General features: G+C 44.9%; 1 protein-coding gene and 1 long non-coding RNA gene across 4 annotated transcripts in view; one reads left to right on the plus strand and one right to left on the minus strand.

Moving 5' to 3' along the window:
- Positions 1-27646, plus strand: LOC128330171 (soluble scavenger receptor cysteine-rich domain-containing protein SSC5D-like). Of its 3 annotated transcripts, XM_053262590.1 has the most exons (10): positions 1-198; positions 6752-6778; positions 7239-7553; positions 9102-9209; positions 11164-11478; positions 11923-12126; positions 19698-20012; positions 21009-22064; positions 22918-23082; positions 23622-27646. In XM_053262590.1, the coding sequence occupies exons 1-10, from the start codon at positions 174-176 to the stop codon at positions 24023-24025; spliced, it is 2934 nt and encodes a 977-aa protein (XP_053118565.1). In that variant the 5' UTR covers positions 1-173; the 3' UTR covers positions 24026-27646. The 3 variants fall into 3 exon arrangements, with proteins under 3 accessions (XP_053118565.1, XP_053118564.1, XP_053118566.1); XM_053262589.1 differs by lacking the exons at positions 1-198; positions 6752-6778 and having other exon boundaries at positions 7161-7553; XM_053262591.1 differs by lacking the exons at positions 1-198; positions 6752-6778; positions 11164-11478 and having other exon boundaries at positions 7161-7553.
- Positions 2642-27979, minus strand: part of LOC128330196 (uncharacterized) — a 52973-nt gene continuing 27635 nt past the window's right edge. The window contains exon 4 of the long non-coding RNA XR_008310004.1: positions 2642-2948. This is a non-coding gene — a long non-coding RNA (uncharacterized LOC128330196). The remainder of the gene's footprint in view (positions 2949-27979) is intronic.

The following is a 27979-nucleotide window of genomic DNA, read 5'->3' on the forward strand; positions in this document are numbered from 1 at the left end:
TCTTCCCGGGCTGCAGATTGGAGGCCAGAGGACCCAGAGCAAGCAGGGGTGTTTCCACTTTCTTTGCTGCCGGGCTGACTCATTGCCTGGGTCTTCTGCCTTCAATAAAAGCGCCTTTGCTTCACAAAGGTTTCTTCCGAGCCGGCCAGGACTCCGACCCTGCCACTGACACCATGCTGCGCTCCTTGTTCTTTCTGGGTGAGTGTTGCCCTTTGCTTGGCCAAGACCCTTGCTTGGAGAAAGCCGTGATTTTCTTTGTGGGTAGCCAACCCTGCCAGGCGAGCCAAGGAGTGTCCAGGACTGGACAGCAGAGATCTGGATTAAAAGGGGTGCGTGGCTGTGGGGACTATGAGGTCTGGCTTTTGACCCACCACAGCCCTGAGCAAAGAACAGCATCTAGTCTGAAAGAGCTCTGTTCATGAGTGGATGCTGCAATCCCTTGACATTTCAGAGGTTAAAATAGGGATGCTTTTCTTTAATTGCAAATATTCCTATTTTTACCTCACTGCTAGCTGCCTGGGCCCACCCTCCATATAATCCAACTGCCCCTATGCATGAGAGACAGTCCCTATTCTGCAGTACTTGTCTCTGACCGGCAAATCACTGTTCTTATTTTGTGCCCAACTTTTCCTTTTGGAGAAGCCTTGTTAAATTTTAACCCCGTTTAAATTTTAACCCCGTTAAACAGTGTGAGTTGCTGGTTCTCATTCTTCATGGTTCAACTGTCTCTCTTGTGTGTCCAGATGAGGAGTTAAATCTCGGAATGATTAGGGTTGCAATATCATGGCTTTCCAAATCAGGGTGCCCAATTTGCATATTATGTAAACTGGCTTGCAAATAATTTTGCATGTGCAAATTAGCAGCTGCACTTTCCAGTTGACTTGTATTTGCTCTGGATACCTACCAACAACTGTAGGGGAAGATATCTTTGACCATTTTCCTTGACATATTAACAGCAGCAATAGAACAAAACAAAAATGCACAGCTTTTTAATTAAGGCTGTAATTATGTACACACTTATTTGAGAGGAGATCTGATTGGAACCAACGGTGCTTCCTTCTAAGTAGGCATGTATTGAATGTAAAGCCAAGAAAGTCTTTAAATATTACAATACACAGCCTGGTAGGCAGGCAATGATTTGCATCGAAAGCAAGCTAGCCTCTCAACTGCCTGATAGCGATACCCTGCTGATTAAAAAAAAAAAACTACAAAGGCAACATTCCTCAGGAAATTACTGTACTTGAGAACCTCTCCCAGCTAGCCTCCTGTGCTACCTCTCTTAATCCAAGTCTAGCAGTTGAGCTGAATAGTGACTGGATGTTTTGCTCCATAACTTCTACAAGGGCTAGTGGTGTGTTTTATTTTTAAATGAAAGCTGAAAAATCTGGGCAAATCCAGGTGGGCTAAGAAATCCGGGTGAGATGCTTAAAATCTGGTTGAAACCCGGATTTCGGGGGGGGGGGGGGCGGCGCCAAGGCAACTCGAGGAATGATTGCATCTTGTCTTTAGTGCCCATACATGTAAATGCTGAAGTAAAGCATGTGCATAAATACCAAGGGCCAGTCTAGAAGTGGCATGAATCATGTCACTTGGCCCTGCTGGTTTGTTTAATTTGAGTCCAAATAGTAGCTGGGTGTGAGGATGCAATCTGGTTCAGGACAGTGCAGGGAGGAGGAGGAGGCTTTGCCTCTGCCACGAATATGGATCTGTCAGCTCCTGTTGGTTGCTGCTATTTGCTCCAAGAGGGAAACTGTCCCCAATCTGGATCAGGACTTGTGGTGAAGCTAAGGGTCAAATGTCCCCTCCAGTCAGTCCCAATTAATATCTGCTTTCCCCTCCCCACCGCTGCGATTATTTACATTAAAAAAAAAAAAAAAGCAAACCTGCAGGGCCAAATGATGTAATAAAGCTTGCATTTAGTTTGGCTGTAAGGCACGGAGCAGGATAAAGTCTGCCATTTCACATACTCCAGCTGCTGCAGTATCAATCTGAACTGCTGATAACCTCGTCTACGACAACATTTTCCAAATCCATTTCTTTTAAATCGGCAGAGAGTAGGTGATTGCGAATGAACCTCACAGGGCATCTAGAGCCAAGCATTTAGTCATGTGTGGTAAGATGGGGGGAGGTGAGGCGGGGGAAGGTGAGGGCGGCTCAGGCAATGAATCTTGGTATGAGGGGAAATGCTTGTATGAGGGGAAATGCAGAAGGTTCCCGATTCGAATCCCTGCTGCTACTATATCGGGCAGCAGCGATATAGGAAGATGCTGAAAGGCATCATCTCATACTGCACAGGAGGCGGCAAAGGTAAACCCCTCCTGTATTCTACTGAAGAAAACCACAGGGCTCTCTGGGCGCCAGGAGTTGAAATCGACTTGACGGCACACTTTACCTTTATGAGGGATTACAAGCATGCCCCATCTTCATATGTGAAATGCTGGAACTTATGTACCCCCCTCCCCACTCTTATTATACCTTGCCGGAGGCTCTTTTTCATCTCTAGAATGTATTCATTTATTCTGCAATAACCCATCTTGCACTGGCTTCTGAAGCAACAAGAGTGTTTGCTAACTGACCATAATAGCTTATTACTTTTTTTAAAACCAGAAAAGTAAATTATTTTTATAAACAAGCACTAGCTTTGGTCGGCAACAATCTGCTTCATCAGATGCTAAACTGGAACTGGGGGGAGCACAGTAGAAAGGTCAGTTGATGGTAGACGTAATGAAAATATTCCAAAATCTTCAGAAGAAGAGAGATAAAACATAAAAATTTAAAATAGAAGTGGGTTCTTTAGAATGTACAAGGAAACCATAATATCTCTTAAGACCTCAATCAATACCGTCAGATTTCTGTATCAGTTCCTGATCCACTATTTCATGCTCCGTGAGTCTCCTGCAGCTGATTTTCTTAAGAACAGTTACTTTTAGATCCTTGATATTTTGTCCCTGGAAATTAAAATGTTCATTGAGTGGTTCTTAACATTCCTATACATAATGTTAAATTTATGACCATTATGACTTGGTGTTAAAGATCATCAAAAGAGTACCACAGCTATCTGCATACAGCTATTACTTTTTAAAGCAACCAAGGAATGCTTGCTCTTATACTGGATCTGGTTGTATTTATTAAAGAACAGAAGGAAATCAAAACCCATTCAACGACACTGACAGTCTGGCCCGGCAGTTGTGGGGGAATAGAAGTTATGCAGTGTGCTGCCATTTCGTGTCCATAGGTAGTAGAGTCAGAATACATCCCTCCTTTAAGATTTGGGTCCTAAGCAACTAGAGGAAGGGAATAAAACCTGAAGGATTCTAATGCATGTGCACACACACTAGGACTGTTTTGTTTTTCCACTTTGTGTAAAGCACCATTATATAAATAATGGCTTACATTCTGCACAACTTAACGTGGGTGGCTCAGCAGGACCGCCCATGCTGCTGTCTAACACATTGCTTGTAGTGCTGTGGAACAGTCTGTCCCACTGCTACTTAAAATTGCTCAACTGAATTTGTGCAGAGTGATGTCCGTTGGAAATAATGGACACTGTGTCACACAACTGTGATTGCACAATTTCAAGTCACAGCAGAACAGGGCTGTTTCACAACACCGTGGCGTGGGCAGTGCTTTAGACACTTGTGGTAGTGTTGTGCTGCTGATTTAGACATGTTACACTGTGCAGAATGAGAACAACCAATCTCTCTATATATTTCTCTAAGACGTACCCGTCGCTAATCCTATGTGTGGCAGCTCTCGTGAGAGTTCGCGAGTGAGCTGCTAGGAAAAAGCGAACGGGCAAGAGAAAGAGGTGCCAGGGAAAGTGCCAAGGACGGACAAGAGAAAGAGGCACTGGGGAAAGCGGAACCAGGGAAAGCACCAAGGATGGACGGGTGAGGGAAAGCACCAAGGACAGACGAGCGAGAGAAAGAGGTGGTGGGGAAAGCAGTGGCGAGGGGGGGGAGCGGCGGCGAGAGAAAGTGGCGGGCAGGCAGGTGGCCTGAAATGGGCCAAGAACAGGGGGAAGAGCTGAGGGGGAGGGGAGAGGAGGGGGAAGGGCCAAGAATGCGGGCAGGGGGAGAATGAGGGGCAAACTAGAAGCGCAGATGCTCTGCGCCCAGGCCAGCTACTATAATACTAATGCCCACCATAATCCCAAAAGGCAAAATAGAAAAGTTGGAGTATGTGGGTGCAGTAGAAGATGCTGATTCACTGCTTTGGGTGTCCAACAGTTCAGTTCATTTTATTGTTAAAGCCATAGTCCTTAACAAATGAATTATAATTTAGAGAAATAACTACAATGAGACTACAATGATCTATTAGATCTTCCTAGAACATATTGGCACCAGGTGTCCAGCAGAGTCCAGCCAAATATTTCTGGGAAGCTCCCAAGAAGGGCCTGAGGGCAAAAGCTCTCCTCTCTTGTTTGTCCTCGGCATCTGGTGCTTGGAGACTTTTGGCGCCAATGGGAGCGTCCCTCTTTTGACATATAGTTGCTGTGAGGAGGCACAATCCAGAACAAGAACATGGCAGGGGCAAAGAGTTAAAGCACCCCCACATTTGCTCCCAATCCAGTTTACCCTCCAGTCTAGCTTCTCTTTCTCACCTGTGGCATGAGAATAAAAAAAGAAGCTTGCTTAATGTGTTGTGTAGATTGGTCCATCCCTGCCATTATTTATTTATATCGTGCCATCCATGAATATGGCACTTATGAAAAACGAGAGAGCGGGTCCCTGCCCTGTGGGACATAGATTGCCCTATTTAGACATTATGCTGGATGTGTGTTCTGTCTGTACATATGTATATGTCTTTGTGTGAACGACTTGCATGTGTTTTTACTTTAAAAGTGAACCATGCAGGGTACAGAGAAGATGTGTCAAACACAATGTTGCATCATTGTATGTGCACACAGATCTTTACATGTGTACATTATACACATGTGTGCTGAAAATAATATGTGAATAGAGCTACTAGGGAAACAGAGGAATCACCACACCTTGTGTCAGTCGCAGTGAGCTCCCTATTACATTTCATGTGAAGTATTTCACATGTGGAATACATGTGAAGTATGTAAAGCCAGTGTGGTGTAGTGGTTAGAGTGCTGGACTATGACCAGGGAGACCCAAGTTCAAATCCCTATTCAGCCATGATAGTGGCTGGGTCACTCTGGGACAGTCACTTCTCTCTCAGCCCAACCTACTTCTCAGGGTTGTTGTGAGGAGAAACCTAAGTATGTAGTACTCTGGGCTCCTTGGAGGAAGAGCAGGATATAAAATGTAAAAATAAAATAAATAAATAAATAAATAAAAATTTCTTTCGTTTGTCCCAAATCTTTCTGTGAAGAAGTACTTCCTTTTGCATAGTTTTTTTTGCCATGGCTCTCTACTGAAAATCAATATTACAATTGTTTATAATATCTCCTGATGAAGAGCTTACCAAAGCCTATTCCAGACATTATCCAAAGGTCATACTGTAGCCATGTACAACAGGGTAAAGGGGGAGGAAGTCCCGCCCCCACGCTGCATCAATGGTCCGCACATCCCACTGCCCATGGTTTCTATGGAGATTGCCTGGAGAGGGGAAAGCCCTCCCCATGATGGTGAGCACAGCCATCATTGTGAGGGTAGTAGAGTGATCCACCCTTGCAATCATGGATGTGCTCACCATCATGGGGTCAGGGAAGGATTGACATGACTAGTTTTGACACTAATTATTTTAATATTTGCTGTTTGCGATAATGGTTGCTGAGCAGCTGAAATGTTCTTCACAGTTCAGCTGAGCAAAATGCCCATTCCTAGGTTGAAGCTGTAACTGATCAAAGGGGAGGGTGAAGGTCTGTGAGAGAAGCCTTGGCAAGCATTGGCAGGAGGGAATCATCTGCAGTATCAATCATAATATTGGGAAGGGTATACGGACGTATCTAAGCGTGTGTTCACAAGATCACATACTAATTTGACTGGAATAACTTCTATCCTCAGTTTAGTCCTTATAATCATATTAGAATTCACCTATAAAAGTTCTCCAAATCTGTGAGAAACATCAAATATCCATCCTTGCAGTTGTGAGTGCAAGGCTACTGAAGAACCATATTGCCCTTAGAAGAGGAGATAGAAGAGCCTGGTGAGTGTCCATCATCTAGTGTGGTGTAGTGGTTAGAGTGCTGGACTAAAACCAGGGAGGCCTGAGTTCAAATCCCCATTCAGCCATGAGACTTGCTGGATGACTCTGGGCAACAGAAACAGATTTTTCAGTTGTCTATATTCTCAGAGTTTACTGTTAGTTATTAGTATCAAGCTGAGTGGGTAGTATTGATAATAAGATAGTGTCTAACCCTTCACTGTAATTATTAAGAAGTTCTTTGACAACATCTGAAGTACAATGTCTGCGTGAACCCATCTCCTTCAGAATGGAGATGTGTGTTCATATATAGGCCAAATTTACCCCAAAGTCCCTGTGAGCTATCAGGGAACATTTCACACACAATTTGGGTTTTTCATTGCACGTTAGAGTGTGGTCCAATTTATATCTGGGGTAAAAAAAAGAATCCGCTTTTTGTGTCAGTTGTGGGGGGGCAACTTTGAACTCGTAGTAAAGCCTTGCAGTAAACCCGCAGTAAAGGCTGCTGTCTGGGAAAGCTCCTGGGGCTTAAAACCATATTTTGTGAACCCAAAAGCACTCCAGATTAATGTCCATAGAAGTAGGACTAGCCTTTGTCTCCTTGGTCTCATTTATAACCTCTTGCTTTGTTTTGCAGTTGTCTTCCTGCAATTCCATGCCACAGGTAAAACTGCAGGGAATTCCTGTCTCTTTCTTCATGCATGCTCCATGTTCTGAAGGAGTCTCTTATATGGTCAAATGAGAATCAGAATGGACTAGTCCAGGCACTTGCATGCTACACTCCCCAATGATGCCGAAGAATGTACTCATAATTCTTCAAGGTGGCCTGATGAAATACAGTGGGTTGCAAACCTTATTTTCATAAATATGCACAAGAGAGAAAAGTGTTTGCAAAGGCAGTTGCTTTCATCTAGCAAATTCTGGCCATGGGGAAACTTGCCTCAAAAACTGATAACATTGTTTTAGGAAATCAGAACTGACCAAAATCAAAGTAGACTAAAGATAACAGAGTGGGAAGCGGGCAGGGATGAGTGGGATGTCAAAACTTGGTATCTCCTGCTTAATGCAGGAGATATTAGATTGGTCTCCCCTTAACTGTGATAACCTCTCTTTTCTCCTGGCAGCCCCCTTCCAAGTACGCCTGTCTGGAGGCCCAAACCTCTGTGTAGGACGTGTGGAGCTCTTCCACCAAGGAGAATGGGGGACAGTGTGCGACGATGACTGGGACCTGCGAGACGTGGCTGTGGTGTGCCGAGAGTTGGACTGTGGAGAGGCCCTTTCAGCACCCCATGGAGCCTGGTTTGGTGAAGGAGCTGGCCCCATCTGGCTGAATGAGGTGCATTGCATGGGCACTGAATGGCACCTTCACTCTTGTCGCCATCTGGGCTTTCGAAAGCATGTCTGCACCCATGAGGAAGATGCCAGTGCCATCTGCTCAGGTGGGACTCTTGTGCTCCAAAATCTTACATCTGTGTTGGTTTCACAGGTTAAGAAAGCTTTTTGTCACATAGCCAGAGCTTCATTTGCACAAACGATCATGAGAGCTCTTCCTTAGAACAAGTGAACATGTGGAGAATTCATTTTCCAAAAACTGCAGCAACCCTTGCAAATAAGATATTAGGAACTGATTCTTCCAAGTTAAAGGGTGTGACTGCTAGTACCTTTCAGTTCAAGCACCTTCTTTTAAAAAAAGGGGGGGGGGAACCCTATTGCTTGCAACTAATAAATGTCTCAATACACACCAGTATGTGCCACCCTCTGTCCTTTGTCCACATACTTGTCTTTAGTGGAGAGAGACCGCATATTTCTATAGAAAAGAGTGGTTCTACACTCCAGTTTTTGAGACCCACAAGAGTGAGAGACCTTACTTTCCCCTCATAACTGCTAATCATCTTTGCTTCCTCTCCTCTGAGTCAATTGAATTGGCTTCTCCACATAGTAGATCACCCCATGTAAATAAATTGCTAGAGATGGCCTCCATCCAGTCTGATTTTTAAAAGACACCAAGTAAAGATTGTTTAAGTGTAGCTGAAATAAATTAGGGGAGGGGAGGGAGGTCACTGACCTCCCTACTTTTGTGATGACTCCTGTGGCTACTATTGTAGAAAGCTATAGTGGACCATGGTTTGGCTAAATTTGGAGGAAGCCAGAGGGTGGGGCTTGTGGAATTAATTAAGGGCCTCCCTATCTGTTCCCCATAATCTGAGCAACATAGCTGCAAAGCCATTGGTATTTCTATGAATGGGGAGCCCCACAGCCTCACATTTTGGGCTGATGGAAATATTTTTCCAGATGGCTTAATGTCTATTGTTACAGTTGCTATGCTTTTCAATTAAAAAGTTCATAAAGCAGTTTACAGAGCAAAATAAATGAAAAGATGTTCCCCTGCTGCAAAGGGGGTAAAAAAAAAAGGCACATGAGACACCAACAACGGCCATTGTGAATGACACTATGCTGGCATGAATGGAGACAATTGCTCTTCCCCTGCTAAATATAAGAGAAAAGGTAAAGTTGTGCCGTCGAGTTGGTGTCAACTCCTGGCGCCCACTGAGCCCTGTGGTTTTCTTTGGTAGAATACCGGAGGGTTTTACCATTGCCTCCTCCCGTGCAGTGTGAGATGATGCCTTTCAGCACCTTCCTATATTGCTATATTTCAGCACCTATATTGCTGCTACCTGATATAGGTGTTTCCCATATTATACCAGCGGGGATTCAAACCAGCAACCTCTTGCTTGCTAGGCAAGTCATTTCCCCGTTGTGCCATTAGGTGGGACCACCACTTAAAAGATGCCTCTTTGCCCAACTAGCAGGGGCCAACTTTCGAAGCAGGATTGCTTGTGAGACTTGGACTTGAGTAGATGCAAGGCTAGGCTTTCAGAAACTGCTGTTCTGTCCCGGTGGGGAAAAGGGTTGGGTGCTTTGTAAGCACACTGAGGCCTTTGGGCCAGCAAGCCTGTCTGAATTTCTCCCCACTTCTCACTTCACAGTCCAGCGCTTTCCTCCCTTCACCGCCTTTCCCCCTCACACAACTGTCAGGAGGAGCAAAATGGAAGCAGCGACGACAGCAAGAGCAGCGTCTCTTCCACCTGCTGAGGGTGAGTGTGTCGGCATTCCTGAAATCCACCACTTCCACTGCTCACTTGGACTATATCATCTTCAGAGTAGGGTTAAAGGGGATGGAGTGTTAGTCTGAACCAGATATTGAAATGCCCATATTCTTACTTCTGCCAGTGTACTCTGTATCTGATCCACGAGTTCGATTTTGACCTGAAAGGCTCACTAAAGGGGGACTTTTCCTTTCCGTTTTCTCTGATAAACTTTTGTGTGTGAAAACATTTGCATGTGGCAAGGAAGGTCAGTGTTACCCAGTGTCTGTTGCAGAATCTGGTTCTGCTTGCTCTGCCAGGCACCTTGTTGTCCGTACCCTTACTACAGCAGTGGCAACCTGTGATCTGGATTGCAAAGGCTAATCTGTGTGGGGGATCCGTTTGCTGCCTTTTTACTAGCCCTGCTGCTGTACCTTTAACAATTGCCGGGCTCACCAAGAATTAGCAGAAGAAAGCTTCCCCGGATCTGGAAATGTGGTGGGGAAAGCTAAATATTGGGGTGTTAGGATAGTTTGTTTGTTTGTTTATTTATTATTTATTTATTCACTCTCTATACCGCCCTTCCAAAAATGGCTCAGGGAGGTTTACACAGAGAAATAACAAATCATTAAGATGGCTCCCTGTCCCCAAAAGGCTCACAATCTTAAAATTTGCTAAAAAATTTTTTTAGCAATCTCTCAATTTGCTAAAAGATTAAAATAGACATGAGTGGAATAAGCCTTTTCCTTTCCAGATTCAGACCATGGCACATGGGGAAGATTTTATCAAGTTTCAATCCTTCCCCCCCACCCATTTTGTGGTCTCAGTGAAAATAATCTATTTTGAAATTGCTACTTGTCCTGAGGTGGGAGAAACTGCTATGGGAAGGCACTGATATGCAAATAAGAGCTTAGGGTGGGGTGATGGGGTTGGATTTTTGTTGTTAAATACTCTCTTATCTTCATGCAGAAAGCTGCCCCTCTCTCCCATATTTACAGGATAATACTTGAGTCATTTCATAGGCTTCTCTTATCATAAAGAAGGTTGTTTGTTTTTGGTAATTGGATTACAGAGGGGGAAAGCATGTTGGAGGTCCAGGGAGAGGAATTTCTCACTCAGTTAAATGACCCTTTCTCTATGGAGCAACAGTGGTGTTGCAAGGATGGAGAGGAGAGCTGGTCTTGTTGTAGCAAGCATGAATTGTTCCCTTTACTAAGCTGGGTTTATCTTGGTTTGCATTTGGATGGGAAACTATATATGAGCATAGTGAAGTATTCCCCTTAGCGCATGGGCCATGGCTCAGCGGAAGAGCATCTGCATGCAGGAAGTTCCAGGTTTACTCCCTGGCATCTCCAGGTAGGGCTTGGAGAGACTCCTGCTTGAAACCTTGGAAAGCCATGCCAGTCAGTGTAGACCAGGGCTGCTCAACTTTGGCCGTCTTGCAGATATTGGCCTACAACTCCCATAATCCCTGGCTATTGGCCACTGTGGCTGGGGATTATGGGAGTTGTAGTCCAAAAACAGCTGGGGGGCCTAAGTTGAGCAGGCCTGATGTAGACAATACTGAGTTAGATGGACCAATGGTTTGATTCAGTATAACACAACTTCCCATGTTCCTATGCTGGTGGCCCAGAGACAGTCCACAGTGTCCACCACTGCTTCTGATTTTCTCAAGGAGCTGGGGAAGGAGGAGAACAAAGAGTGAGCTGCCACTCAGTCAGCGTCCCCTCACAGGCCCCAGGGACATTTGTCTCCTCCCACCCCTTTGTTCAGTTATAGCCACACCCCTGTGAACAATAGTTATGATCTTTTATCTATCTTGAAATAACATGGATGTGGGAGTTCTGGTGGTGACTTGGTCTCTGGTAGGATGTCACACTAGGGAACCACACACTAATGTCACACTTGGGGCTGTCTGAGTTCTCTAGCCTGTCTTAAAAACCTCTCCCCTTTTGCCATCTAGGGACCCCTGCCCTCCGCCTTGTGGGTGGCAGAAGCCACTGTTCTGGCCGGTTGGAGGTATTTCATCAAGGGCAGTGGGGAACGGTGTGTGATGACATGTGGGATCTTCTGGATGCTGCTGTGGTCTGCCGGGAACTGGACTGTGGGGAGGCTCTGGCAGCACCAGGCGGTGCCCTCTTTGGTGAGGGGAACAGTGCCATCTGGTTGGATGATGTGCAGTGCCAAGGTGAAGAGTCCATGTTGGCGGACTGCCCTGCCAGCCCCTGGGGGACACACAACTGCCGACACACAGAAGATGCTGGGGCTGTGTGTTCAGGTGAGACTGGCATGGCAGGGTTTGTATATGTAGTGATTTGTCTCTGGGAACACTTGGACTACAGACTTAAGCTGGTTTATCATTTATTTCACTTTGCCCAAGGAATTCTGGAAACTCTAGTTCTGTGAGGGAGTTAGGAATCTACCTCTGACAGAATTCTTAGTACCTCACCAAATAATTCTTTGGGGGAAGCCAGGACAGTTAAAGTGGTTAAGAATTGATATAAGAAGGTACTGTAGTTATGTTTTTTTGTATACTAAGCCTATAGTAAGGCATTAACATTCTTATTATACTGGGACTACTGTAATTCTGTTCTAAATGATAATATGGGACTACTGCTCCACTGAAGCTTCCATGGTATGTGTTGGTCTCTATATGTCACACAATAAGGTCAACATAAATAAATAAATATATTTTATTTATGTATTTATCATCTCCTGACAGGTGAGATGCCCCTGGCTATGGTAGAAGAACACCTGGCCATGCTCACAAGGACTGTGGCTCCCCAGAGATCACGATCTACAGCCCTTGAGATAACACCACTCCCTACTCAGCCTGCAAGGGTCCAGGCAGAATCTGTGGCTTATGAAGCGTCACAGCAGAAAGAAAAGAGCCCAAGGAAAGGCCCTTCAGAAGAGGATCTAGGCGGTGAGTAGCAGGAAGAAAGAGCTAGATGCTACCATTATTCACTTCCAGACTGCTCACTCTCAAACAACGTGAACAACTGAGCATATAACAACTGAACGTTCAAATAATAGTAACTATAGGGTTCAAATCTATATCTCTCTCTAAGGCATACCCATGGCTAATCCCGTGCATGGCAGTTCTTGCGAGAGTTTGCAAGCAGAAGCACTGTGGTGATTAATCAGTGGGGATTCCACATGCAGATAGGGAAGAGTAGCCTCTGAGAGCAGAAGCACCATGGTGATTGGGCAGTGGGCATTCCACATGGTGGGAGAGGCCTGTGATGGTTATGGTCAGTTGGAATGCAACTGTTACTGGTTGGAAGATGTTCTTGATTGTAGAGGAGAGGAATGAATATATATATATATATATATATATATATATAGAGAGAGAGAGAGAGAGAGAGAGAGAGAGAGAGAGAGAGAATGAATGATAGTGGGCAGGGGTCTGCAAAGAGACGGGTTGTGAGGGAGGAAAGAGCCCCTTCAGGAGAAGGAGGCTGCCACTGTGTGAATTAGATGAAGAAACAAGATGAACAATATCTGTTAACTCAGGAAGGGAGAGAGAGAAAGAGAGAGAGAAAGAAAAGAAGGGAGGAGAAGAAAGATGGGAAGAGTGAGTGGAGGAGAGAGAGAGAAAAGAAGGAAGGAAGGAAGGTGAGGGACAGGCCCGAACCTGACAGTGGCCTGAGGGGAATGAGCAGCCATGGCAGCAACTATTGGCAGCAAGGAAGGGCCTAGTCAACTACTGCTGCTGTCTGGGGCTACCAAGGCCATTGGCGGAGAGAGGCAGGCAGGCCAGGCCTCAGGCTACTGGGCCTGTCAGCAGCCTGAGAGGAACAAGCGGCCGTGGTGGTGGCAGTGAGGAAGGGCATGGTCAACTGCTGCTGCTGCTCCTGTGAGGAGGAGCAGGAGTGGGGCTCGGGTGAGAGTGGGGAGGTCTCTGGGGATAGGGGGCTGCAGCTTGGCCAATAGGCGCCATCAATGCTGCAGCCGTGACCTAGAGGGGTAAGGGAGATGGAATAAAGGGGTGGAGGAGTGGAAGAGGGGTAAGGGGGATGGAAGCAATGGGATGGCGGGGAGGAGCAGGAGCGCAGCTCAGGTGAGGGTGGAGAGATCGCTGAGGTGAGGGGGGCTGTGGCAGGGAGTGAGGGGAGCAATCAAGTAATAGCGCACAGATGCTCTGAGTGGGTTAAACTAGTATTAATTAATTAGCTAGCACATTTTCATACCACCCCATACGTAAGTCCCTGGGCAGTTCACAGTCTAAAAACACAACTAAATTTAAACAATTTAAAATAACAGATAAAAACTCGAAAAACTTAAAACTATGAATAAAAAGCCTGACTAAACAGGTTTTTTCAGATCCTTATTTGGATATTAACTAGTAAAGCACAGTATTTGAAAAGAGTTGTTGTTGTTGTCTAGAATTCGATTTCTATACCACCCTTCCAAAAATGGCTCAGGGCAGTTTACACAGATAAATAACAAATAAATAAGATGGAACCCTGTCCCCAAAGGGCTCACAATCTAAAAAGAAACATGATAGATACTAGCAGCAACAGTCACTGGAGGTACTGTGCTAGGGGTGGATAGGGCCAGTTACTCTCCCCTTGCTAAATAAAGAGAATCATCACATTAAAAGATGCCTCTTTGCCCAGTTAGCAGGGCAAACTGCTAACCAAGTACAGTTACTTCGGATTCTGTATGACAGTGTATTTTGCATACAGTATTTCCTTCCCCCTAAGCCACCTAATGGTGCAGCAGGGAAGCAACTTGCCTAGGGAGCAAGAGGTTGCTGGTTTGAATCCCTGCTGGTATGCTTCCCAGACTATGGGAAACACCTATATTGGGCAGCAGTGATATAGGAAGATGCTGAAAGGCATCATCTCATACTGTGCAGGAGATAGCTATGGTAAACCAATCTGTATTTTACTAAAGAAAACCACATGGCTCTGTGGTCATGAGTCGACACCGACTCGATCGCACAGTTTTTACCTTTATTTCTTTCCTCACTCTTTCTTTAAAAAAAAAAAATATCTGGCAATTGGAGTTCAAATGAAGCATGATTCTGCAAGTGTTCATACCAACTATGATATCTCAATGCTCCAGGAAGATACAGCATTATAGTGTGTATTTCCTCTCTTGTAGCTCTTTGAATGCAGGTGTGTGTGTGTGTGTGTGTGTGTGTGTGTGTGTGTGTGTGTGAAACTGCTATTTCAGCTTGAAATGTAAAAGTGTACATGCACACCATGTTTCACTTCAATATATCAGGCTTCAAGGTAGGCAATGCATTACAATGTACTTTGCATTTTCCCTCCTTCCCTTGAAAAGTGGTGTAGAGGGTCTTGGTGTGTGAACTTGAAATATAGAATTGTGTTCTGGGCACACAGATCACATTTCATTCTGATGCATCTATAGTCAAGGGAAGTGTTGTAATAAATGCCAAAAACATGATCCAGAAAGCTTCACTCTGGTCAGCCAGTCTGGAGGATAACAGTAGGGGAGACTATTGACCTCAGGCCTTCCTGGTGGCTTCGCAGAAGCATCTAGTTGGCTGTTCTACGGAAACAGAATGCTGGACTTGATGGACTTTTGGTCTGATCCAGCAGGGCTCTTCTTATGTCCTTCTTTCTTTCTGCATGCAGTTATAACACCAGCACATTTCAGTTCAGCTCCCCAAAGCTATATAATTCTTGAAAATTGCATATTATCGTTAAGTCCTGAGAACGCAGTACAGTGCCCATTCTCAGTAGATTAAGTGTTGATCTACCCTGTACTGCTGTGCGGTGAGGCTCCAGCTTAGTGGCAGAGTACATGCTTGGCATGCAGAAGGCCCCAGATTCATTCCCTGGGACCTTGGCATCTCTGCCTAAAGGTTCTCAGATAGTAGGACTAAGAGAGCTCCATGCCTGAGCAGTTCAAAGAGCCCTTGCCAGTTAGTAGATAGTCCTGGGCAATGGTCTTAGTCAGTAGAAAGCAGCTTCCTATACTGTATTTACCTGAATCCAAGACTAGGCTTTTTCCAAGTTCTTTGATTTTAGAAATCAGGGGGGTCATCTTAAATTCAGATTTTTCTTCCTTTTGGGTAAGTATAGGTATAACCTGTATTCGGCCAGGAGGAGAGCTGGTCTTGTGGTAGGAAGCATGACATGTCCCCTTAGCTAAGCAGGATCTGCCCTGGTTGCACATGAATGGGAGACTAGAAGTGTGAGCACTGGAAGATATTCCCCTCAGGGGATGGAGCCACTCTGGGAAGAGCAGAAGGTTCCAAGTTCCCTCCCTGGCATCTCCAAGATAAGGCTGAGAGAGATTCCTGCCTGCAACCTTGGAGAAGCCACTGCCAGTCTGTGAAGACAATAGTGAGCTTGATAGACCAATGGTCTGACTAAGTATATGGCAGCTTCCTATGATCCTATTATCTCTATTTTTAAGGGGCTCCTCTTTAATTCAGAGTTGTCTTGTATTCGGGTAAATAGGTATTTATTAGCCATATGATATTTGGGGGTGAGAAATAAAATCATTGTAGTTATTATTCCATTACCTCCCGCCCAGTTAAGGTTTGTTAATGTACAGGTTAGCTGCTTGATAAATGTGCATATATTTAAATAACTTTTAATAAACAAATAGGAAACCATATTTGTTTTATTTATTTATTTTTATTTTTACATTTATACCCCGCACTTCCTCCAAGGAGCCCACTGCGATGTGCATGGTTATGTTTATCCTCACAACAACCCTGTGAGGTAGGTTAGGCTGAGAGAGACATGACCGGCCCAGAGTCACCAAGTGAGTTTCATGGCTGAATGGGGATTTGAACTCAGTTACAGAGCTACAATAGCTTCAGTAGCAATTTCGAAATCTCACCATCCTGCCTCATTCTATTTAATTTTTTAAAAATTATATGAAACCCAAAATGCAAGTCTCTGGGCAGTTTACAACTATACTCCTGCGAACTTGGCAAAGAGGCACCTTTTAACGTGGTGATTCTCTTTATTTAGCAGGGGGAGAGCAACTGGCCCTATCCATCCACAGCACAGTACCTCCCGTGACTGTTGCTGGTGTCTGACATGTTTCTTTTTAGATTGTGAGCCCTTTTGGGACAGTGATCCATCTTATTTATTTGTTCTTTATCTGTGTAAACTGCCCTGAGCCATTTTTGGAAGGGTGGTATAGAAATCGAATAACTAACTAAATAACTAACTAAATAAATAATATACCAAGTCAGACTACAGGTCCATCTAGCGCAGTATTGACTACATGGACTGGCAGCCGTTCTCTATGGTTTCCGACACAGACCTTCCCCAGTCCTGCCTAGAGATGCCAGGGACTAAGCCTAAGACTTTCTGCAAGCAAAGCAGATTGTGAGCCCTTTGGGGACAGGGATCCATCTTATTTATTTATTATTTTCCTGAGCCATTTTTGGAAGGGCGGTATAGAAATTGAATACATACATACATATTATTATCATTATTTTTACATTTATATCCCACTCTTCCTCCAAAGAGCCCAGAGCAGTGTACTACATACTTGAGTTTCTCTTTCACAACAACCCTGTGAAGTAAGCTAAGCTGAGAGAGAAGTGACTGGCCCAGTCACCCAGCTAGTTTTATGGCTGAATGGGGATTTGAACTCGGGTCTCCCCGGTCCTAGTCCAGCATTCTAACCACTACACCACGCTGGCTCATATACAATAAAAACAGATAAAAAGATTAAAACATTACAACAATTAAAAATTAAATGTTAAAACTATTAAAAACACAATTAAAACAATGGACCGGGTCTCACAATCAGTGAGACCTGGTTTTGTCCGGTGAGCGGGAAGAGCGGGCTAAGCCCGCTCTCCCCGCTCACAAGCGGGCTGGGAGCCCTGGGCGGCCAGAGAAGGACCACAGGGGGGTGGGGGGAGCGGGGGCCATGCGGCCTCCGCAAGCCCCAGTATGCCCTGCATGAGCGCGCAGGGCATACTGGGGAGACAAACCTCCCGGCGGGGTGTGTGTGTGTGTCTACTCGTGAGTAGGTGTGGCACAAAGGCGCGCTGCGGTTACTCACGATCACAAAAAGCAGGTTTGCAGGAGCGCTCGCTCCACAAACCTGCTTTTTGCCAGGGGTTCTTGAGCGGGTTAGCATCTCCAGAACCACCGGGCTTGGCTGTGAGCCTGGTGGTTCTGACGACCAACAAAAATCGGGCTAGCCTCTGCTAGCCCAATTTTTGTTGGTCCTGAGAATAGCCCCAAAATCTAATTAAAAGCCTGGGTGAAATCCCTGTCAGAAATTGGTGAGGAGAGTGGCTTTCTGCATTCAGAGCAGTGGTATGAGTGGAAATTCCTCAGTTTCAATGACAATTGCCTCCTCCTCCCACACTCTTTTGTCACAAATGTCAGAATGAAAAAAACAAAAACTAAATCAACACATTTCAACAGGAGGTCAGCTTTCTGGCACCCCACAGTGAACGGCCATCAGGTAACCCTCCTAACAAAGGTCCTCCAAAATACCTCTGGACAATGTGTCTGGAAGACTTGATAAAAACAATCAGTGTGCTCCAGACGGCTATTGAAATCACCCTGGCCATCTGATTAGGATACTTGGGGAGGCAAATGCCCATTCTTTCCCCAAAGAACAGAAACAATTTCCCCCAGGGAAAGAGGATCTTATATCTCCAGAAATGTATACTTATCTCTACTTCAGAGATACATACTTATCTCTCCAGCGAGTCACCTGACATAAACTCAGGTAGGCTGGCTGCGTCTCCCATACTCTGTCCAGACTGCCTGACCTGCTCTCATTTTGTAGTTGGCTCCTGACAAGCAAAGGAAGCATGGCAGAACAACTTAGAAAGTTATTACCAGAGGAGATTGCACCAGAATTTGAGGGGTTTAGGGACTCGACTGCATCTGAAGACTTTGAATGGATAACAAGTGAAGACTGTAAACCGGAATTTGAAGGAAGTGATGGGCTTGCTGAAGTGGAGGAATTCTTTCATGAAGCAAGTTCTAACATCCTCTTTTCTGAAACTGACATGGAAGGTATGTAATTCTTCACTTAGGCATGAAGCTTATTGGGTATCTGTGGGCTCTACTCTACCAGACTGGTGATTAAATCAGATTCATAAATCACATCACATTGCCTTACCTAGCTCTGAGATATTGTCTTACCCCTTGGGAGGAACCAGGGTGGAGCATGCCCCATTTGAGAATGCATACAGTGATTAGTTGTGTTTTGATTATTTAGCCAGAGCAAGTTATTTTACCATTCTATTACCATTTTGTGTTTTTCCAATGTTGTTCATGTTATGAGTTTTTAACATTTTTAATGAGTCTTTTCATATTTAAAAGCCAAGGGGTACATAATGCCCCTGAACCATTTCTTTATTAGTAATAACACTGTGGGTTTTATAAAAATTTTACTTCTTCCAGTAAACAGTTGATCCTGTGTATTCAGTCTCTATGCCCTTTAACCACAAGACATGAAAGGAGCAGATTCTGGTCTAAGCATCTATGGACATAAAATGTGCTCACAGTATCATGGTGGCATTTTATGGGGTCTCTTTTACCCCTAGTTTGATAAGTGCATAGTACTTTCACTTAACATGCAGTGCAATAAGGGTTATTCATATCTTAATATTTGTAATAGTAAAAAGGGGACTTTCAGACAATATGTGGGAGTGGATGTGGTGGCTGAAACACTACAGGGCACTTAGCCTCATTAAGGTTGATCCTGGCCTCAAAGATGGAGTTGGAGAATACTGAACATGAAGGTTTTATTTATTATCATCATCATCATCATCATGATCTCCTTCTCAAATGGGGTACCATTGTGGAAGATTTAAACAAACACATTTTAATTTTCTTATTTCTGGTTTGGAAAAAAGAAAGAAGTGTTGTTTCAAATTTGCGTTGAAAGTTCATTCTGCTTCCATCAGGGTGAAAATCTGCCTGCCCTAAAGTGCCCTGGACTGAGATTGCTGAGAGCCAGACTGCATATAAAGCAGTAGGTCACTGTATGGATTTGCTGAGGTTTCTCCCTTTACCCAAATGTAGCCATGGGAGGCTGTCCATATACTTGGGCAGTATATGGATGGGAAGCCATTTTCCATCCCCCCAGGGTTAAAGGCTGCTTCAGTGGTGAGTGCAGGTGGAATTAGATTGGGGAAATGCTATAGGGCAGAAATGTGAGACCCACCCCACCTGCCCAATGCTGCCCAAGCAGCCTCCTATGCATTTGAATACAAGGGTGGAAATGTTGAAGAATTCAATCACAGATCTCCTAAGTAACTGCAGAATGTGCACCTTGGCTACTTTTAGATAACATTGAATGACTGCACAGCAATGATATCCATCCAGATTCTTGGGAAGGTTCAGCATATGGGCCTGTTTGTGTGTATATGTGAAATAGAGGCCTTTGACAGTCTCTCTAAAGAGAGTGGGGGAGACCAAAGGACCTAAAACACTGTGATCCAGGACTGAGAGAGATGTGATATGGAGGCTTTTAAATCTCTATTCTAACCGTTTTCCATCTCCACCATTTGTATTTCAGGCAAGTGGCAGATTCGGCTAGTAGGAGGCCCTGGATCCTGTGCAGGGCGGCTGGAAGTTCTATATAAAGACCAGTGGGGTACAGTATGTGATGATGGCTGGGATCTGCTGGATGCCGCAGTAGTGTGCCGTGAATTGGGCTGTGGGGCTCCTCTTCTTAGCACTGGGAATGCACGATATGGGCCAGGAACTGGACCTATTTGGTTGGACGACGTCAACTGCACTGGGGCAGAGACTACACTGTGGCACTGCCATGCCCAGCCCTGGGGACAGCACAATTGCAACCACCATGAGGATGCATCTATCATCTGCACAGGTGGGAAACGGCCCAATTTAAATCCAGTTCCAAGGGGAAGTGTGTATGCTATTCAAAATGGAACAGGTTGATGGGATATGTAGTCTTCTGGGCAGAGGGAACAAGCAGTGATTAGTTGACTCCGTCTGAACTTGTGGGATTAGACAGTTCTAAAATTCCTGAGTCAGTTTAAACTAGATTATATCCAGTTTCATTTTGAGGGCCTGGCTGAGCAGTTTATTCTGAGTACATCTAGATGGCAAACTTGAACTGGATTTATATTTGGGTTAAATGTCATGGCTTCTTTCTGAAGAATCTTGGGAATTATATTTTGGTGAGAGTGCTGAGAATTCTCTGATTGAATGTTAATTTTAATTACCTTTATTTAGTTGTTATATTTTTATCCTCCATGAAGCTCAGGGTGGCATCCAAGTTTAAGAACATAAGAACAGCCCTGCTGGATCAGGCCCAAGGCCCATCTAGTCCAGCATCCTGTTTCACACAGTGGCCCACCAGATGCCGCTGGAAGTCCACAGGCAGGAGCTGAGGGCATGCCCTCTCTCCTGCTGTTACTCCCCTGCAACTGGTATTCAGAGGCATCCTGTCTCTGAGGCTGGAGGTGGCCTATAGCCCTCAGACTAGTAGCCATTTCTCCCTCTCCCCATGTTATCCATTCAACAATCCTGTGAGGTAGGTTAGGCTAAACTAAACAAGAATGACTGTCTAGAGCAGGTATTCTCAATGTTGGGTCCCCAGATGTTATTGGACTTCAGCTCCCATAATCCCCAGCCCCAGAGGCCTTTAGTTGGGGATTATGGGAGTTGAAGTTAAATAACATCTGGGGACCCAACGTTGAGAATCCCTGGTCTAGAGGCCACCCAGTGAACTTTATGACATAATGGAGATTTGAACCCACATCTATTAACCCAGCTGTAACCACTATACCACACTGGCTCTCTGGCATGATAGTTAAGCAGTTGCAATCTGTAATGTAAGGTATCCCTTTTCTGTTTTCAGGCAGGTGGAAGGCTCTTTCTTTGCCGAAACCAGCTAGTGATTCAGATGTACCTGAGCTTATACCCTCCTCACAGGATCCTGGGCCTGAAGATGAGCCAAGGCTGCAAAGCACCTTGGATGTAACTGAGGCCACCACAGTCTCTCCAACTTTCCCAACTGTATGGGATATGGAGTTGCTCAATCCATGGTACCCTGATGTGCCATTCCCAGCCACACATAATATGGATCTTAAATCAGAGGAGGAGAAAGAGCCAACAAGCCCCTGGGAGATGGTTGAAAGTAAAACAACTTCTAATGCAGAGATCCTGAGGCATGTTCAGGAGAAGATGGAATCTACTAGCCTCCCAAAGATAAGTTCACCTACATTCAAAAGGGGACAAGATCTCACCCATCTCTCAGTGGAGTCTCATCCACCCTTCACAATGCAAGAAATAGAATCCGAAAGAGAAAATGAGCCAATGAATTCCAAGGACATGGATGAAGCAACTTCTAATGCAGAGATCCTGCAGCATGTTCATGCGATGGAGTCAACCAGCCCCTCAAAAACAAGTTCATCTACACACAAATGGGAACAGGAGCCCACCTACCCCTCAGCTGAGTCTCAGCCACCTTCAACCATGTGGCATGTGGAATCTGCAAGAGAAACTGAGCCAACAAGTCCCTCAGGAATAGAATTGCCCACAGTCACACAAGACCTAAAGCCTGCAACAGAGAGAGTGCCTCTTCTTCACTGGTTCAGGATGCTTGAGTTGTCTCCGGTCCCACAGTACACAGAACCAACCAAGCCCTCAGCTGAAACTCAGCCAGCCTTTGCCACATGGGTTCCAAAACCTGAGAGAGAAACAGAGACAATGGCTCAGATAGCAATGAAACTGTCTTTGTCCTCCAAAAGCTTGGAACTCACAGAGGAGATGGAACTGCCAGCTGTCACACAGAATGTACAGCCTATAAAGGACAATGAAGTAACCAGCCTCAACATCACTGAACCTGAAGAGAATACAGATAAGACTCAAGAAGAGGACTCAAGCACAAATCCCCTTACTACATGGCCTGCAGGTTAGGAACTGTTTCAGAACTGGTGTCAGGTTTTTGATGGGCAAGGTGTCCTCAGCTAGCTCCCCCATTACCTCCAGAGGCAAATGGTGGACAGGTTTATTGAAGGTAGGGAAGCATCAGCTGCCCATCTGTTTCACTAGCTCAACATTTTCTGCTGGAAAAAAGTCCCAGAGGGTGCAGAAGGGTGGGCAAGAAAGTTAAATGGGCAGCTGCATAGCAGTTTCTCTTGATCATCCTCGTTCTTTCACCACTAGTCTGTTCTCCCATCAGTGGAAAAAGGTGGGCAGATGGGCTGGTGAAGAAAGAGAAGCAGCAGCCGCCACTCCAGCTATATGACTGCTTACTCAATCATTTCTCCACTCGCCCCCCATAGTATGAGGAGGCTGCTGCTCTTGCTTCTAGTGTTCCTCCTCACAGCACAAGCACAAGCCTCACCATGCTGACTGCTTCTGTCCTGCCTGAACTGCGTCTTAGGCAGAAGTATACCATGCCTTCACCACCACGGCATTACCACAGCAGTGTTGGACTTGTTATAGAATGTGCTGCCATTTTGTGCAGGGTAAAGATGAGACTCGGCCCTGCTTGAACAAAAAATATCCTGTCCAGTATGTCTAAGAATCCTGGACAATGGACTGAGCTTCCAGGGCAAGCAAACTGATGTAGAAAGGGTCCCCTGAGGATTGAAAGCCACTGCTCTAGAGAAAGAGAAGGTAGCCTAGTGACTTCAGGGCAGCCTTCTTTTTCCTAGTAACTCCCCCAGCTCCCATTCCTGGACCAAGTTTTGCCCTGCTTTTTCCAGATTCTGTGATTCTCTTGTTTGCCACTCCTGCCTAACAATCTTCTTCTTCTCCAGCTGCACCAGAATCCACTGTTGTTCCCAGTGCCTTGAGCTCATGGGATGGATCAGATGATCATGGCATATCTGCTCTGCTCCAAAGACCAATGTTACCCACAGCTTCCGTGGGTGGACCATTTGAGGGTGGCTTGATGAGCTCAGAAGACTCAGAACGAGGAGCAAGTAAGTTTTTGTCAAGCCTAGGAAAAGGGGACTAGATATCCTTTCCTTTGAAGGACTTTCCCTTACTGCATTGCATCATGCACAGCCCTCCTTCCCCAAGCAGCTGTCATAGATACAGGAGGGCCTCTGTCAGAAAAAAGATGGCAGCCCTACTGTGTCATTTGCCCTGTAGATCTCTGTGCCTGAAATCTTGACCTTTACTTGCCAGACAGGCATCGGAATAGGACCCCCATTGCCACCTTAGCCACACTAAAGGTTAAGCCCACCCGCCATGGTTGAATGTTAGCTTTCACATAAGAATATCCATTATCATGCTCTGCTCACCAACCTTTATCGATACTTCCCTCCATGATGCTTTTGTGAGACTACTGGCCATATTGCTGGAACATGAAGCTCCTGTAGGCCAGATGACCACATGGCTGCACTGCATGTAGTCTCTCTGCATGTTACTATTCCATATGAGATAGTCACATTATGGGATGATGTCATCAAAGGCACTAAACCATCACGGGCTCTTTTCTGTCTCTCACACTACACAGATATCACCTCTGCACCAAACCTCACCGAGGCACCAGCTCCAAACATACCATCTGCTGAACCTATCACCCATGCTGCTAACCTCAGCACACCATCCCCAGGCTGGCCTGTGAGGCAGGAGCTGAGAAAAGAGGGTCACAACTGCTGCTGTTCACCACCTGCACTGGGAAACTTGGTCCATGCAGTAGAAAGTCTCCATGGAGGATTGGGATCCCTCTCCACTGCCATCCAGCATCAAGGCTCCCAACTGGAGGCTGTGGCCCACAGTCTGGCTGAGTTGGCAGCTTCTGTGAATCATCTAGTGGGGTTGCTGCCTGCCCTGTTACAGCCAGTCCCAGCCCAGCCCTCTTCAGTTCCCTGTCAGCAGAATGAAAATCAGATGCAGAACCAACTGCCCTTAAAATGAAAGTAGTGCTGCAGGGAATTGGGCAAATGGTTAACCTCCCCTGACATGGCTGTAATCCAGATTGAGTTCTCTATGACTACTTTTTGAAAAAGAAAAAAATAATAATCAGGAGTTCCAGTTACATAATTCCCTTGTCACATATAGATAGATAGATAGATAGATAGATAGATAGATAGATAGATAGATACTTTATTTACGACTGATGGCCAAAACACTTGCCACATCTAATTTGGTCCCGACTTCTATAATACTCTGGCCCCAAACTAGGCAGAAGGTGAAACTTTCTAAAAACTAAAAAGAGAAGCAATCTGGCTAGATATGAAGGTAAACAGTTTTCAGGCTACAGCAGTTAGGAGATGAAATCCCTGAACTGGTCACCAGATGGCATCAAAATATCATGGACACAGCTAAACTAATCCTTCTCATAGTTGAAAATCTTCTTCCCACAGTCTCTTTGATCAGCTAAAGCTACCCTTAATAGGATTACTACAATTGTGCAAGCAGGCACCAACTCATCCCTTTAGAGCAGGGCTGCTCAACTTAGGCCCCCCAGCTGTTTTTGGACTACAATTCCCATAATCCCCAGCCACAGTAGCCAATAGCCAAGGGTTATGGGAATTGTAGGCCAACATCTGCAGGAGGGTCGAAGTTGAGCAGGCCTGCTTTAGAGTGATGCTTTTAGGAGAGAAACAGTCATAACCTTTACTGATATCTAAATTTTGGTTTGACAAAACTCAGCAATGATAAAAGATGGAATTGATCACACCATCATTAAATTGCCCTTTATAAAAATAATTGGTGCAATACAGTTCATTAAAAGAGTTTTGACAGTAAGATGGTGAAAACAGCAAATAATAACAATAATAAATAATAAACCATGATTTGTTAGCCCTAGTGCTGGGTTTCACAGCCTGAGCCTGTGTTGGAATATAAATTGTGAATTCTCTCAGCCAGGGACCTCCTGATACTACTTTGTAAAGTACCGTGTATTTTGACAAAACAAAAATTGCATAAAACCCCCAATAACCTCTGTTTTCACTGATGAACATGAGTGTAGTTGGATTAAAAAGAAAATTTTAGCAGAATTAATTACAGATAGATCTAGCTATGTTAATCTCTCTGTTCAAAGACAGTACAGTTTTGATTACTAGGTGCTTGAGACAAGAGGGGACAGCTACCTCCATCATGTCTTGCTTGTGAGCTTCTTGGGAGAGCATCTTGCTGGCCATTGTGCCCCATCTGGAATCTACTTCCCCAAATGGCTGTTTTCCAACAAGGTTAGATGATAAAACAGCTTAAACATTCTGCAGGACAATTGGCGCTTTAAACCAATAATAAATAGATATTTTCTCTTTAAGAAGCTGGAAGGAATTGGTAATCATTTCCCCCACTTCCACTTGGAGAATGGAGGGAAATATAAGGATGCCTTAAAGATCTAGGAGCCTGCAGCCACCTGAAAGTTTGAAAATTTATCCAGAATGAATAATCAAATCTTAATCCATTCTTGGAGACTGGACAAGCCACTAGGCTCAATAGTATCAGGGTGCAGACAGCAGAGGATGACTTCACAATGCAGATAGAGAGTACTGCTGAAATTACCATGTGGCATAAGTGAAATCACAGTAGGCCAGAAATCAAAGTGGGCACTTTGCTGCAGGGTCAGTCCCCAAGGTATAAATCCAGGCAAGAGCTAGATGGTAACAGGGAAGGTGGAAGCAGGATTAAAACAGGTAACCAGGCAGATCAGTATACTAAGAAAGTCTGAGCTGATTCACTGAAAGACTAGGATGTTTTCAGAGTACCCAAGCCAACATCTGTAGCCAGAGATATAATGAAAGGGGATAACAAGTTGGTCCAAGGAACAACACATAAGTGAGCCTGTTGCAATGACAAGGGCTAGAGAAAACCGAAGGGTAAACTTGTGAAGATCAGCTAATGTGTACTCAAAGATAGAATAAGAGAATAATTGATCAAGAGGCCCAGTGGTTTTCCAGCAGTTGTGTCCCAAATTCTGGGGTTCAAGACATATTTCTTCTAACTGCACCTGAAAGTTTTGAAGATAATATTGCTGACAAATTAACTTGTAGAATTCCAGCATGGAGAGGTGTTATATAACATCTACTGCTACATGAAAATAACCACAAAGTTCCTCTTGTAGTAACAATAGTGTTTCATTTTTAGATTCAACTTTGAGTGTTCTGTGTTTATAATTTTTAGTTCCTCTGACCTGCCTCTAGCACCTCCAAAATCTGTGAATACTTCTACTTCCTCTTAGGGTTGGTCCTTGAAATAAACAAATCTTGTACCCCCAGAGCATGTCTAGTGGTGGAATTAGGGAGCCAAACTCAGTGTTTTGGGTGGGCTGTTTGGGAGTAGAGCTTCTTCGTTTCAAGCAAGTCCAGGGCTAGAGCTCAGCAACAAAACTGCTTGTATAGCTTAAAAAAAAGTAGTGGGGAGACTGAACCTATGAACAGTCTTGCTGGATCAGGCAACAGCCATCTAGTCTGGCATCCTGTTTCCCACAGTGGCCAACCAGTCACTCTCAGAAAGCTCACAAGCAGGGTGCAAAGTCAATGGCTCCTCTCTACGTCTTTCCCATCACTTGGTATTTGGATACATGTTGCTGCTGAACATAGCAATTGTTCCACATAAATGTCATAAACATGACATTTTTATTTGATTTTAACCTTGTTTGTTTTAACTGTTGATTTTAAATGTATGGGTGTTTTAACTGGCTGTGAACTGCCCTGAGATTTTAGTTACAGGTGGTACAGAAATATGTTCAATCAATCAGTAAATCATGGCTGAAAACCACGGTTAGACCTGCTGCACATGAATTTGTCTAATTTAAGTTCATATAAGCTGGTGACTATACCATAACTTGAGTCAGTGGATTTCGAAATGAATTATGCATGTACTTTATTACATGCATAAGATGTACTTTATTTTGTCTGTTCTGCATATACTGTAACTGATGGAAAGGCAACCCGCCCACATGTGATCTTTCTTTCCATCCTTTCATTTTGTCCGCAGCTAAATCTATCTTTCACCTGTTAAATATCTCCAATCCCATCCAACCCCCCACCCAATGTGTACCACTAAGGTTTTGCTTAGCTCTCTCATATTTTCTAGGCTTGATTTTTAAAAAAAATAACGTTCTTTCATGTGGCCTTCCTACTGCTTGTCTTCAACCATTCTTGTCTTGACTTTATTTTAAATTTTGCATCTCAGTTAGTTTTTTATCTTACCTATATTTCTCCTCTTCTTTCTGATTTACATTGACTTCCAGTCAGCTCTGACTCTTTCTTATCTTCCTGTTTTCTTATCTCTTTATATTCCCTTTCATTCAGATTCTCAAACTATAGTGTAGACTCCCTTAGGGTAAACAGAAGAGCTGCAGTGCAAATGCATTGATAAGTTCCCGAGTCAGGCAGTAATTGGGGAGAGTCATGTTTATTTCTTGACAAGTGAATTTTAGCCCGTTGAAAAACGGGCGCTAGTAATGCTTTCGGCCCCCGCCGCCGAACCTCCCAGCTGCCCGATCCCACCATTTGTACAGGAAAGAGGAGCTCGCCAGCAGAGCTCCTCTTTCTGCAAAGGCTCTTCTCAAACTGGCGCTTTGAGCGGAAAGGACGCCCTTTCCGCTCAAAGCGCCAGTTTGAGAAGAGCCTTTGCAGAAAGAGGAGCTCTGCTAGCGAGCTCCTCTTTCCTGTACAAATGGTGGGATCGGGCAGCTGGGAGGGCGGTTCGGCGGCGGCATTTTTCAGGGCCAATTTGGCCCTTAGTAATTTGGCGGGGGGACGGGAATGGTGGGATCGGGCCCCAAGGTTTCCCCCCCCTGCCCGGCTTTACTGGCGGCGCCAGGCCTCGGCGGCGGCTCCGCCGCCACCTCGGCCAGCTTTCCCGCCGCCTCTCCCCCCGGCGCCTCTCTCCTTTATTTGCGGCGGCCGCTTC

The sequence above is a fragment of the Hemicordylus capensis genome, chromosome 6 (genome assembly GCF_027244095.1).
Source record: "Hemicordylus capensis ecotype Gifberg chromosome 6, rHemCap1.1.pri, whole genome shotgun sequence".
Lineage (NCBI taxonomy): Eukaryota > Metazoa > Chordata > Lepidosauria > Squamata > Cordylidae > Hemicordylus > Hemicordylus capensis.

What these genes read in the sequence shown, in the direction of transcription:
- LOC128330171 (XM_053262589.1), top strand. Translation starts at nt 7,178, where the DNA reads ATGCAGGAGATATTAGATTGGTCTCCCCTTAACTGTGATAACCTCTCT. An exon ending in TGCTGGGGCTGTGTGTTCAG is followed by an intron (nt 11,479 to 11,922) that starts GTGAGACTGGCA and finishes ATCTCCTGACAG; the next exon opens with GTGAGATGCCCCTGGCTATG. An exon ending in TTCAGAAGAGGATCTAGGCG is followed by an intron (nt 12,127 to 19,697) that starts GTGAGTAGCAGG and finishes TTTGTATTTCAG; the next exon opens with GCAAGTGGCAGATTCGGCTA.